Source organism: Heterodontus francisci, chromosome 1, assembly GCF_036365525.1.
Source record: "Heterodontus francisci isolate sHetFra1 chromosome 1, sHetFra1.hap1, whole genome shotgun sequence".
Lineage (NCBI taxonomy): Eukaryota > Metazoa > Chordata > Chondrichthyes > Heterodontiformes > Heterodontidae > Heterodontus > Heterodontus francisci.
In genome coordinates, this window is record NC_090371.1 from 254,118,747 (window position 1) to 254,131,477 (window position 12,731).

General features: G+C 44.3%; 1 protein-coding gene across 8 annotated transcripts in view; it reads right to left on the bottom strand.

Annotated features, from left to right (window-relative positions):
• Positions 1-12,731, bottom strand: part of gab1 (GRB2-associated binding protein 1) — a 280,867-nt gene that overhangs the window by 42,261 nt on the left and 225,875 nt on the right. For all 8 annotated transcript variants that reach the window (XM_068043057.1, XM_068043038.1, XM_068043011.1 and 5 more), the window contains one exon: positions 2,689-2,911. In XM_068043057.1, coding sequence (XP_067899158.1) covers positions 2,689-2,816 — 128 coding nt within the window. In that variant the 5' untranslated portion in view covers positions 2,817-2,911. The remainder of the gene's footprint in view (positions 1-2,688; positions 2,912-12,731) is intronic.

The following is a 12,731-nucleotide window of genomic DNA, read 5'->3' on the forward strand; positions in this document are numbered from 1 at the left end:
ATTATCAAATTCAAGGAATTCTAACTACTAAGAAACAGCTGTGGTTAGAGGTTACTTGTGAATTTTAGATTCCACATCAGTGTTCTCTTTTCTTTGTAACAAATATTGTTTTGCATTTTCTTGCTTCTGAAACGGATGCATGATAAATGCAAGACTTTATACTAGCCACTGCTCATAGTAGGTTAGCAGATGCAAAGTTTCATATCGTACCATGCAAAGAATAGGTAACTATTTTATGCTAAACTGGAAGTATGTGGTCTTTTGAAGTTACAAAGACTGGAATTGTACGCCCCCTATGGGAATGGGCTGGGAGGGTGTAAAACTGAGTGGGATGGCGGGGAGGGGTGCAGTGCCCGTCACCTACCCACCTCCGCTGGTATTTTACCAACAGCGGAGGTGGTTTAGGAAGTCCACCCGCCCTTAGGCGTTTTGAGGCCCTCAAGTGGCCAATTAAAGGGTACTTAAGGGCCTTTTCCTGCTGCCACTGATAGTTTACCAGCAGCAGATGGGCACTTCACCACCTAGGGAGGCCCTCAGTAAAACCTGGCAGCCTCCTTGTGGGCTGGAAGAGGGGATCCCTTCTGGTCAGGCACCTTGTGCCCCACAGAGGGCCTCCCCAGCGGCACAGGCCGACCCCACTGGAAGACCACTTCTGTCCTTGCGATTTGTTATTAAGAGGGTCTGGCAGGTCAGTCAGTAAGAATGCCTCACCCTACTCTGCTGGAGCCCAGAGTAAGCCCAGAATTTACTTTTCATTGCTTCTCAAATCCTTTTTTAATCTCATCCTTCAAAACACATCTATTTTATACACAATGTTAGATAATCAATCACGCGACGACCTGATTATAATACACATAATTACAGACAATGTAATAATATTCAATGAGTGGCTGTTTAGTTGTTTTTCTGCTCTCTCTGTATTACACTGGAGATTCTGTGAGGACCTGCATTCACACTCTTCTTCAGTGGTTTCCTGTCTTTCGAGATTTTCAGTCTTCTTTTCCCTCTGTATCCAGCTCCCTTTTATGCCTTGCACTTCTATTCCCATGTGACCTCTACTGTCTGCTGATTCATTCCACCCTGACCCATGTGACCTCTGTTGTCTTCTTCCATAGAGTTATACAGCACAAAAACAGGGCCTTTGGCCCACCGTGTCCGCACCAGCAGATTCATTTTAAGTGGCTACCACACTCAGCTGCAGAACTGTAGCCACAATGTGACCTGACTTTTTGACAAATAATGGAGCATTTTGCTGCAGCCTTCAGTGTTCTCAGTTGCCCCTTCCCTAAATCTGCCTCTTCCCATCTCAGCTTACACTTTCTTCATTAAGTGCTCCAAGAGGTTTCCTTATAGCTTTGAAAGACAGCTGGTTGCATGTCCCACTTCTCATCTGTTTTGTTTCTTGACATTTGCAAATCTGTCTGGGATAAGCCTGTTCATTCCTGCAATATGGATTGCAATGAAAAATTGGATAGTATTGTTGTGAGCAAGTTTTCATCTGATGATCATTTTTCCTGATAAGTTTGTGCAATTTAGATGAAAGAATTGCTTTGTTTTGGATTGCTGGACAGACAGAATTAGACCAATGTACTTTTAAAAAGCTTTAGTTTCCATGACAATGTGATTCTTGTAAGTAATTAGATAGTGGCCTTTTCATTTAAAAACTATACAGGTTTGAAGTTTGATGAGGAATAGAGGGTTGAAGACTGAGTTAAGGAAAACAGGTAATCAACACAAGGTAAAAGATTTTGGAAAAGCACAGCTTGGCAGTAATAGCTTCAACAATTCAAAAACTATAAGAGGTAGAGCGAGGACAGTTCCACTTCCTAGTTTCCTCATCCATTAACCAAGAAAACACCATTCTCATATTTTCAATTGTCATATTGGACACTATTCCACATTTATTTAAGTTAGCCAGGCAACAAATGAAGCTCATCAACATGACTAGGCACAACCACAAAAGGCAACTTTTTCCAGCATCTCCAGACAATAATATTCAACAGTTCCTAGAATGATGCAAGTGATAAGCATCAAAATGTAACATCTTGAGCTCAATGATAAAACTATCCAGATCATATGCCTACGTGAACACTGAAAATTCAATACCCAACCACAAAAAATGAGCAGCATTTTATTTATTTATTTTTTGAGATACAGCACTGAAACAGGCCCTTCGGCCCACCGAGTCTGTGCCGACCATCAACCACCCATATATACCAATCCTACACTAATCCCATATTCCTACCACATCCCCACCTGTCCCTGCATTTCCCTACCACCTACCTATACTAGGGGCAATTTATAATGGCCAATTTACCTACCAATCTGCAAGTCTTTTGGCTTGTGGGAGGAAACCGGAGCACCCGGAGAAAACCCACGCAGACACAGGGAGAACTTGCAAACTCCACACAGGCAGTACCCAGAATTGAACCCGGGTCGCTGGAGCTGTGAGGCTGCGGTGCTAACCACTGCGCCACTGTGCCGCCCACAGATTTTTTTTTTACATCGCTACAAATCAAGACAGTCAATGACTACTGACAAAAATTACAACTCCATTCCTATTTAAAATGAATAACACTCCAGTCATACAAACTGTCAAGTCATGTTGGGATTTTAAAGAACTCTTCAGATTAAGAACTAATGCACTTTACAAATGGGACTGAAACTCTTCCCAAGCACTCATCTTACCTGGCAGGTTCAGGCTTTTTGCTTTCACAGTTGGCTAACCATAGATAATCCTGTGGATCTTCCTGGCTGGATAACGATTCCAGATGTCGCACGCTGATCGGCTGATAGGGGGGAGGTAGCGAGCCCATGGAAACTGCTGGCCGTACAGAAGGCTGTGTAGTACTGACAGAAAGAGGTACCTCAGTAACGGCATTGCCAGAGGGATTGGATGGCTTAACAGCATCTACAAAAGGACAAAAAGAGCCAGTGATCAGCAGCTGTATCAATTAAAAAGTATTGAAAAAAGTGAACCCTAACAACAATGTTCAACTTTTAATGGCACAAACTGGGAACAAGTTAGGTATCAGATCAATATATGAAAATTAACAGAATTCATTATTCTACAAATTATTTGAAAGTTAAATTCAAATTGTGGCAGTGTGTTCAAACATTTCAAGGTTCTGAAAGCTTCACTGAGTTTCATCCTGTGCGAAAATTAAATCAGATGCACCTTAAATGTTAATTATACGGCACTGTGTTTCAATGCAATGGGTACATTGCAGAACAATCATGCTGTATTTCACAAAAAATTTCAGACATTTTCTCTGGAGCTCAAAATGGGTCAAAGATTCCAGAAGAAATTTTTATTCCAGCTGTCAACTACTTCCCTAAGCACTTTGACAAACAGATTTTGTGGCTGGAGAAATGTAGGCATTGTACAAAAAGAGTAGTTCTGTAAACTTTTTTAGATTCTTCCTCTGATCAGTCTCAGTTAGGAACCCAGCAACACCTTTGAACTGTACTCTTGCAAACTGAAATGAGATACTGGAAAAAAAAAATCATAATTTTGGGGAGGTCTTTTTGGAAGACAAGATAATATTTTCAACATTAACAAAGCTAATGCAGCACTGAAATGATTCAGCCTCTTCTCCCCACACCCACCAAAAACACCTGCTGTTTAACAGCTTAGCATCAAATTTCCATAAGTAGCCAAACTACTAATGAATCAAACTGTGTGTCCTTATTATGAGGCTGAAATGAGTTGACATAGCCAGAGTCTAATTATTAACCTGGCAAATTGCTTAATGGTGGAAAAATAGGATGCTCACGCCACTCTTGGCACTTTAAATGAGGAAAATGCTATATCATGAGACTACCTCAAATAGACAAAAACTACTGCCCAGATGTGTTTATGGATAAAATACACAGAAGCAGAAAGATACAGAAAAATATTATACAGCACAATTAACACTCCCGACTCCTGAAAACTTCTCTCAGTGGACTCAGTGAGCCAGTCTCTGGTTGTACACACGCAAACTTCTTGCCTGTGGAATTCTCTCACCATCATATGATGAAACAAACAAAAGAATGACGATGATACCGGACATCCCTATACAGATGAAAGAAACAACTTCTTTTGGTTTGAACAAACAGAACCTGAATAAGCTAAAAACCCAATAACCAAATTAACAGCTTAGGAATTGGGTCTGGCTCAATGCTGTAAATACTTGTTTTTAACTAGATAGCATAGCTGAAAATTGCATTAAGACATCACCAAGATTAATGTTCCTTATGTTCAGACATTGCCCTGTGAAGGATGCAGAAGATTACATATGGCTCAGGAAAGTTAATCAGAATCCATATTATTATGCATCCAGAATGACCTGACAAATGCCCCCCCACCCACCCAGTGTATTTTTGCACCAATTGTTTACTAAATGATTCCAGGTTTTCTGCTTCCTTAGTCTTCCCAGAAGTCTATTCCAAGTGTTGTATGAGGTAAAAAATCCAGCTATCATCACTAAAATTACCGTCTTCTAGTTTGAACCTGGGTCCCCTTGTCCTACTCATTCAAGTTTTATTCTAGATTAATGTTTTTGTACTGTTAACCTATTTACTTCGTAGGATTACCTCTCAGACACCCCTTTTCAAGGGCAAAAAGCCCAAGTCACACCAGTCTTCCTTACAACTCAGACCTTTGACACTATGGATTTGCCTCATAGCTCTTTTCTGCACTGCCTCCAGCACTTGAAGGTCAGCTTTATTTCTTTGTGACCAGAACCTGACACAGGACTCTGAGCAAATAAAACCAGAACGTGCTAGAAATACTCTGCAGATCAGAGAGAGAAGCAGAGTTAACATTTCAGGTCTTTGACCTTTCATCAGAACTGGGCAGAACTTTTGGCGATGGGCTTCAGGTACTAATTCATATACCCTGAGGATAGCATTTTTGGTCAATTCATAATTTGACAAACTCTCATCTGGCAACAGGGAATAAACCTCAAGGGCTTTCCCAGTTAGCTTGCTTTGTGGTAAAAGAGACCAGATCTCAGCTGGACATTTTAGCTGCCTTGCCAGTTTCTCAAAAGACACAAAAAACGATTCCACATCTTCCTCATTGAATTTTGGAATTAGTGGAGCTCGTTTTAACAATTTTGTACCCAGCCCTGAATTATGCTCCTCCATATTGGCCATGCTTTCACTGGGGTAACTCTGTTGCCCCCCTAGTTAACTCGAGCTGCTTCAGCTCTCTTTCTTTGCATTCCTTCCAGTATATTCTCTCTCTCTCATTCCTTCTCCTGTCTTTCTATCTCTCCTCTCTTTCTTTCTCCTCGCGTTGCTTCTGGAAGGCTCTCTCGCTTTCTCCCTCTCCTGTCATGCTCTTTCCCTGTCTTCTCATTCAAGTTTCCTTTGTTCCAATTGTATCTTTTCTAGCAGTACCCTGTCACAGTCTGCTTCTAACCCGGTTGCTGCTTCTTCAGATTCAAGGGAAAATAGTTGGCCATTAGCCTTCGGAGTTCAGATTTCCTAGCTTTGCTACGTACAGTGATAGCACATTGCTCAGCCATTTTTCTCAACTCCTCCATAGACAGTGCTTTTAACATATCCCAAGCTACTTCACCCTGGCTTGGAGAGCTACTAGCTTCAGTTGCAGACATGTTCGTATTCAAGCACACACAACCACAAGAAAACCTGTATTAATCTTGCTTTTTTTTTGATTGGGAACAATTTGGCTTCCTACTTGCAATTTCTCTCATTTGTGGGTCAATTCTGGACGCTAGCACCCAAATGTCCTGTTACGACCAGGTGAGAAGGAGGTTTCGGGTTCCCTTTCAGCCTTCACCTGTTCTTACTCTAACAGGGTTTAATTTTTAAACACACTGTTTTTAGCTCCCCCTCGGTGAATCCTTGTTCACCGCTTTCCAATTATAAGGCAAAGAAACCAGCACAACAGGTTTTCTCAGGTTTAAAGAAGAAAAGTGAAATTTATTAAACGTAAACTCTAATTCGGGTGACGCCTATGGATACACAAAGCGCCCAAGCTAGCATGCATATGCGATACACACATGTAAATAGAGACAGAAAAGAGCAAATAAAATAAAGTGGAAAAGTTTGAAGCAATATCTGAAGAGTTTTTGTTATGGGTCTTCAAGCTCACTATAGAGTCCTTGATAGTTCTTGCTTTTTGTTGGGGCCCAGTATTCTTTTTATACCTTGTGCACTGTAGGAGACTTTTCTCTCTTGGAGTTCATGTGTCTTCAGTGGGTTTTGGAGTTCCGTGAGAAAGAGGTGGGAGCAGACAGAAGAGGTTGTGGCGAGCTTGCCAGGAGAAGTCTTTTCAATCCAGGAGCATTCTGCTTTCTGCCAGCTCTCAGTTCAAAATTGTACAATTCAGAAAACCACAGGTTGCCAAGCAAGTTAGTCATGTGACTAACTGGTCTGACCATGTCTTAACTCTGTGTAGTGTGTGTGTCAGGGAATGGTCCTTTGTCTACAAACACTGTCTGTTAATATGCAAAAATGTCTTTCCAGCCAGAGGCCTGGCAACCCCTTGTAACAGGCCTGTTCTTCTTCCCAGCAACAATTTGAAATTTAATGTCCATGTGCCGAAATTAATATGCCTCATTCTTGGCAGGTGTGGGCCTGCATGACAAACATATTGATGTAACTTAGAAATAGTAGTGTTCTTAACAGTGAGCCCAAGGAGTCAAGACTTCTTCCTCCTTCAACATTACTACCCTTTAGTGAATGGAGGAGGTGGGTCCACAAATATCCCCATCCTCAATGATAGGGGAACCCAGCACATCAGTGCAAAAGATAAGGCTGAAGCATTTGCAACAATCTTCAGCCAGAAGTTCCGAGTTGATGATCCATCTCAGTCTCCTCCTGAAGTCCCCAGCATCACAGATGCCAGGCTTCAGCCAATTTGATTCACTCTGCGTGATATCAAAAAACGAGTGAAGGCACAGGATACTGCAAAGGCTATGGGCCCTGACAATATTCCGGCAATAGTAATAAAGACCTGTGCTCCAGAACTTGCTGCACCCCTAGCCAAGCTGTTCCAATACAGCTACAACACAGGCATCTACCCTGCAATGTGGAAAATTGCCCAGGTAGGTCCTGTACACAAAAAGCAGGACAAGTCCAATCCGGCCAATTACTGCCCCATCGGTCTACTCTCAATCATCAGTAAAGTGATGGAAGCTGTCATCAACAGTGCCATCAAGCAGCACTTGCTTAGCAATAACCTGCTCAGTGATGCTCAGTTTGGGTTCCGACAGGGCCACTCAGCTCCTGACCTCATTACAGCCTTGGTTCAAACATGGACAGAAGAGCTGAACTCAGGAAGTGAGGTGAGAGTGACAGCCCTTGACATCAAGGCAGCATTTGACCGCATATGGCATCAAGGAGCCCTAGCAAAACTGAGGTCAATGGGAATCAGGGGGAAAAGTCTCCGCTGGTTGGAGTCATACCTAGCGCAAAGGAAGATGGTTGTGGTTGTTGAAGGTCAATCATCTGAGCTCCAGGACATCACTGCAGGAGTTCCTCAGGGTAGTGTCCTAGGCCCAACCATCTTCAGCTGCTTCAAGGGCCTTCCTTCAATCATAAGGTCAGAAATGGGGATGTTCGCTGATGAATGCACAATGTTCAGCACCTTTCGCAACTCCTCAGATACTGAAGCAGTCCGTGTAGAAATGCAGCAAGGCTTGGACAATATCCAGGCTTGGGCTGATAAGTGGCAAGTAACATTCGCGCCACGCAAGTGGCAGGCAATGACCATCTCCAACAAGAGAGAATTTAACCATTTCCCCTTGACATTCAATGGCATTACCATCGCTGAATCTTCCACTATCAACATCCTAGAGGCTACCATTGACCAGAAACTGAACTGAAGTAGCCATATAAATACCATGGCTACAAGAGCAGGTTAGGGGCTAGGAATCCTGTGGTGAGTAATTCACCTCCTGACTCCCCAAAGCCTGTCCACCATCTACAAGGCACAAGTCAGGAATGTGATGGAATACTCTCCACTTGTTTGGGTGGGTGCAACTCCAACAACACTCAAGAAGCTCGACACCAACCAGGACAAAGCAGCCCGCTTGACTGGCACCTCATCCACAAACATTCACTTCCTCCACCACCGACGCACAATGGCAGCAATGTCTACCATCGACAAGATGCACTGCAGCAACGCACCAAGGCTCCTTAGACAGCATCTTCGAAACCCACGACTTCCACCAACTAGAAGGACAAGGGCAGCAAATGCATGGGTACACCACCATCTGCAAGTTCCCCTCCAAGTCACACACCATCCTGACTTGGAACTATATCGCCGTTCCTTCAGGTCGCTGGGTCAAAATCCTGGAACTCCCTTCCGGACAGCACTGTGGGTGTACCTACCCCACATGGACGGCAGCTGTTCAAGACGGCAGCTCAAGGGCAATTAGGAATGGACAATAAATGCTGGCCTGGCCAGCGACGCCCACATCCCATGAATGAATTAAAAAAATAAATTTCTCGTCCATTCCCTGAATCTCCACAGTTTTGAGCTTAGCTAGCCACTGGTGGAAATATCAAATACCTTTTGGAAGTTGAAGGTAACTTTGTAGGATTAATTCCAGTCCACTTGGGTATCACTTCTTCAAAAGAAATCAAACAAATTGGTCATGCAAGTTCTTCCTCATCTAAAAGTTTTATCACCCTTTTTGAAAATGGACACCATGTTTCCAATTTAGTGCTTCCTCCTCAGTATCCAATGACTCCATTAAAATGATTGGCAGTGCGCTCACTAGTCTCACTCAATACTCTGGGACCACTAGTCCTGGGGTTTCAGCTTGACTAAGACATCAACCTCATTTATAGCCAAGTCTTGAATTACACCTCCATACAGGTAATTTTACCTCTATTTTATTTTTAATGTGTTAATCCATTTAGGACCAGATTTGTTGAGTTTCAGCTTGCTGATCGCATGGAGGGAATTTTAACATGAGTGAGCGTGTGGGTTTGGGTGTAGGTAGGGAGCCAAGACCTAGAAGAATACTAGCGTATCAGGAAGCTAGCTCCAATCTGTTGATTTTCGCATTCAGCTGCAGTGCATCAGGCTGCGTTCGCGCAACCCCCTTGCAATCCAAGGCCCCAAACACTCCTTGCAGGTGTCGCAGCGATTTATTTGTACTTCTTTCAATTTAGTATACTGTATTCACTGCTCACAATACAGTCTCCGCTACATTCGAGAGACCAAACGCAGATTGGGTGACCACTTTGTGGAACCCAGTCCGAAAGCATAACTTTGAGTGTCCGGTTGCTTGCCATTTCAACACCGCCCCCCTCCCCCCGCTCTCATGCCCACATTTCTGTCTTTGGCCTGCTGCAGTGTTCCTGCAATCATTAATGCAAGCTTGAAGAACAGCACCTCATTTTCCAATAAGGCACTCTAGCTTTCTGGACTGAACAGTGAGTTCAATAATTTCAGAGCATAACAGGTCCTCTTTTATTTTTACTTTGTTTTGTTTTTTTTTAAAAATGTGTGCCTGCCTTAAACTGGGTTTTTCATGTTTGTGCTTTTGGCTAGGGCTGTTCATTATTCTGGCATTAACACTCTCTCTGCACTAATGCTTTGTCTTTCACTACACTATTAGCACACTCTCTTTGCCTTTGCCACATGACCTCCTGGTCAGTTAATCTCTCCAGCCCTCTGTCTTATCACACACCCTCTCTTTTGTTCTCTTCGCCCCACCCCCGCGTTACTCGTTGAAAACCTATTACATTTTCTAACCTTTGCTGTTCTAATAAAAGGTCACAGACCTGAAACGTTAACTCTGCTTCTCTCTCCACAGATGCTGCCAGACCTGCTGAATATTTCCAGCACTTTCTGTTTTTATTCTGCCAAATGACTTTGACTATCTGCTCGGGGAACCATCTGACAGGATCCACCATCTCCTTTTCCTACAGGTCCTCGAGGATGCTACGTGCAGACATTGCCTGACGGATTTGTGGTCAAAGGTGTTTTTCTACACAAACGTTTCCACGAAGGTCAAGTGGTATGGCATGGTCCAACTGAATGGAGTGCTACGCGGCAAAGTGGCCAGATGCATCCTTTGCAACAGATAGAACCTCAGCACATAGTGACACTTGGTGTTTGCATAACGGGGGTCTATGCACAGCTTAATGCAGCCACATACAAAGGTGGCCATCAGGATGAAGGCGATGTTGGGGACGTTTATACCCCCTTTGTCTAGAGGTTTGAACAGCATGTCCTTGCGGACACGGTCCATACTCAATCTCCAGACAAAGTAGAAGGTGGCTCGGGTAACTGCCATGATGCAGGAGTGAGGTATGGGGCAGACCTGCACTACATACAGCAACAACGAGAGCGCCTTGCACCTGAGGAACAGGTTCTTACCTGCAACGGAGAGGGAGCATCACTCCCACATGACCAGTTTGTTTCCCCATGCCTATTCGCTCCTTCCAGTTTTTGGCACACGCCCAGGCCCCTCCGAACCATATCCCCAGCACCTTCAGGTAGTCTGATCTGACAATGAAGGGGACAAAGGATTGGTTGGCCCAGTTCCCAAAGAACGTAGCCTCTTGCCGCGATTTACTTTGGCTCCTGAGGCCAGTTCGAACAGATCGCATATTCCCATCAGCCGCTGAACTGACAGTGAATCAGAGCAGAAGATGGCAACATCATCCATGTACAGAAAGGCTTTGACCTGAGTGACTGCGCTGTCTGGGATTGACACCCCTCTAATTTTTTTTTATTCATTCATGGGATGTGGGCGTCGCTGGCTAGGCCAGCATTTATTGCCCATCCCTAATTGCCCTAACTGAATGGCTTGCTCGGCCATTTCAGAGGGCATGTAAGAGTCAACCACATTGCTGTGGGTCTGGAATCACATGTAGGCCCGACCAGGAAAGGACAGCAGATTTCCTTCCCTAAAGGACATTAGTGAACCAGATGGGTTTTTACAACAATCGACAATGGTTTCATTGCCATCATTAGACCAGCTTTTTAATTCCAGATTTATTAATTGAATTCAAATTCTACCTTCTACTGTGGTGGGATTTGAACCCCAGAGCAATACCCTGGGTATTGGTGTCCACCCCACCTGTACCATATATAAACGATCGTATCCCTGCTTAAGTGCAAGGCTATCAGAGATTTTCCTGCCGGGTGCAGTACAGGTCTGATCGGGATGAATCAGCAACTCCAGAGCAGACTTGACCAGATTGGCAATGACCTTGGACAGAATTCTGTAGTTCACATTAAGCAATGAGATAGGCCGCCAAATTCTGATTTCCAGCCTCTCCCCCTTCCGCTTGTAAATGAGGGTGGTGATGTCATTCCTTATGGATTCTGACGTTACCGGCCAGAAGCATACTCTCGTACACTTCCAGCAGGTCTGGGCCGATCCAATCCCACAGAGCCCAATACAACTCGAACAGTCAGCCATTGTTTCAGGGAGTTTTACTCATCTCAAAGAACCTGATGGCCTTTGTCAGCTCGCCCAGAGTTAGCGGTTTGTCCAGACTCTCTTGCATACTGTCAACCAAGACCTCCGTGATAGAGGACAGGAAAGACTGGGAGGCTGTGCTGTCAGTGTGCTTCACATCGTACAGCCCAGTATAAAAGGATTTGCTTATCCTTAATATGTCAGGCTGTGATGACCTTGCCCTCTTCCTTCAGGCTGCTGATCACAGAGCTCTCTCTGTGTACCTTTTGGAAGAAGCATGAGCGCATCTCATCCTGCTAATGGAGCAGACTCTGGACTGGAAGATGATCTTGGAGGCTTCTGTGGCAAAGAGCGAGACCTGCTGGCTCTTTACCTCTTGGAGATCCTCCTTGACCTCAACCCCCATCGACTGCAGCAGGAGCAGACTCCGCATGCTTTTCTGGAGTCGGTACATTTCCTTCTGTCTCTCTCTCTCACCTTCTGAACCCCTTTGAGGATGAAGAACCTCTTGATGTTTGCCTGGATCGCTTCCTACCAGTGTGCTGGGGACTCAAAGAGGGGTTTCATGGTTCTCCAACCTTTGCAACCCCTTTTGAGTTCCTCAATGTTTTCTGCGTCAGCAGTTTTATGTTCAGCTTCCATGTTCCCCTGCCAACTCTCTGGTCATCCTGTAAGTGACAGTCCACCAGTAGGAGACAATGGTCAGAGATGAACACTGGCTTGATGTCAAAACAAGAAATGCATTTCTTGTTTTTATTTCAGATTTCCAGCACACGCAGTATTTTGCTTTTAATTTACTGGTTTGATGTCAGTGGATCTGACCGTGAATTCACAGGACACAAACAGGAAGTCAATCCTGGAATGGACGGACCTGTCTGGTCTCGTCCAGGTGTAGCTACGGTGCACTCTGTCTGCAGGGTTGAAGAAGTCATGCAGCTTGGCACCTTTTACTGTTTCCAACAGGAAACTGGACGTGGTGTCCGTTTGCCTGTCAGCCCTGTTGGATGGTCTAGCCGCCTTGATAATGCAGTTGAAGTCACCGCCAAGAATGACCGGCCTGGACGTCACCAACAGCAATGGGGGCCAGCCACACTTTCTCCCCCCAAAAATATACTTTATTCATAAAATTCCGTAAAAAATGCATTACAAAAACTGTACCAAGATGACATTCCAAAAAGTGCAAAATAAATCAGTTTTCCTCGATACAGGAGCAAGCTGCCTCACAACCCTTCAATGCTATTTTACAAGCCACGTACATTTTACAGCAAACCCATATTTGGTGTATACAGCCCGAGGGGTTTCCCATGGGTCCAGCTCCTCAGTTCACTT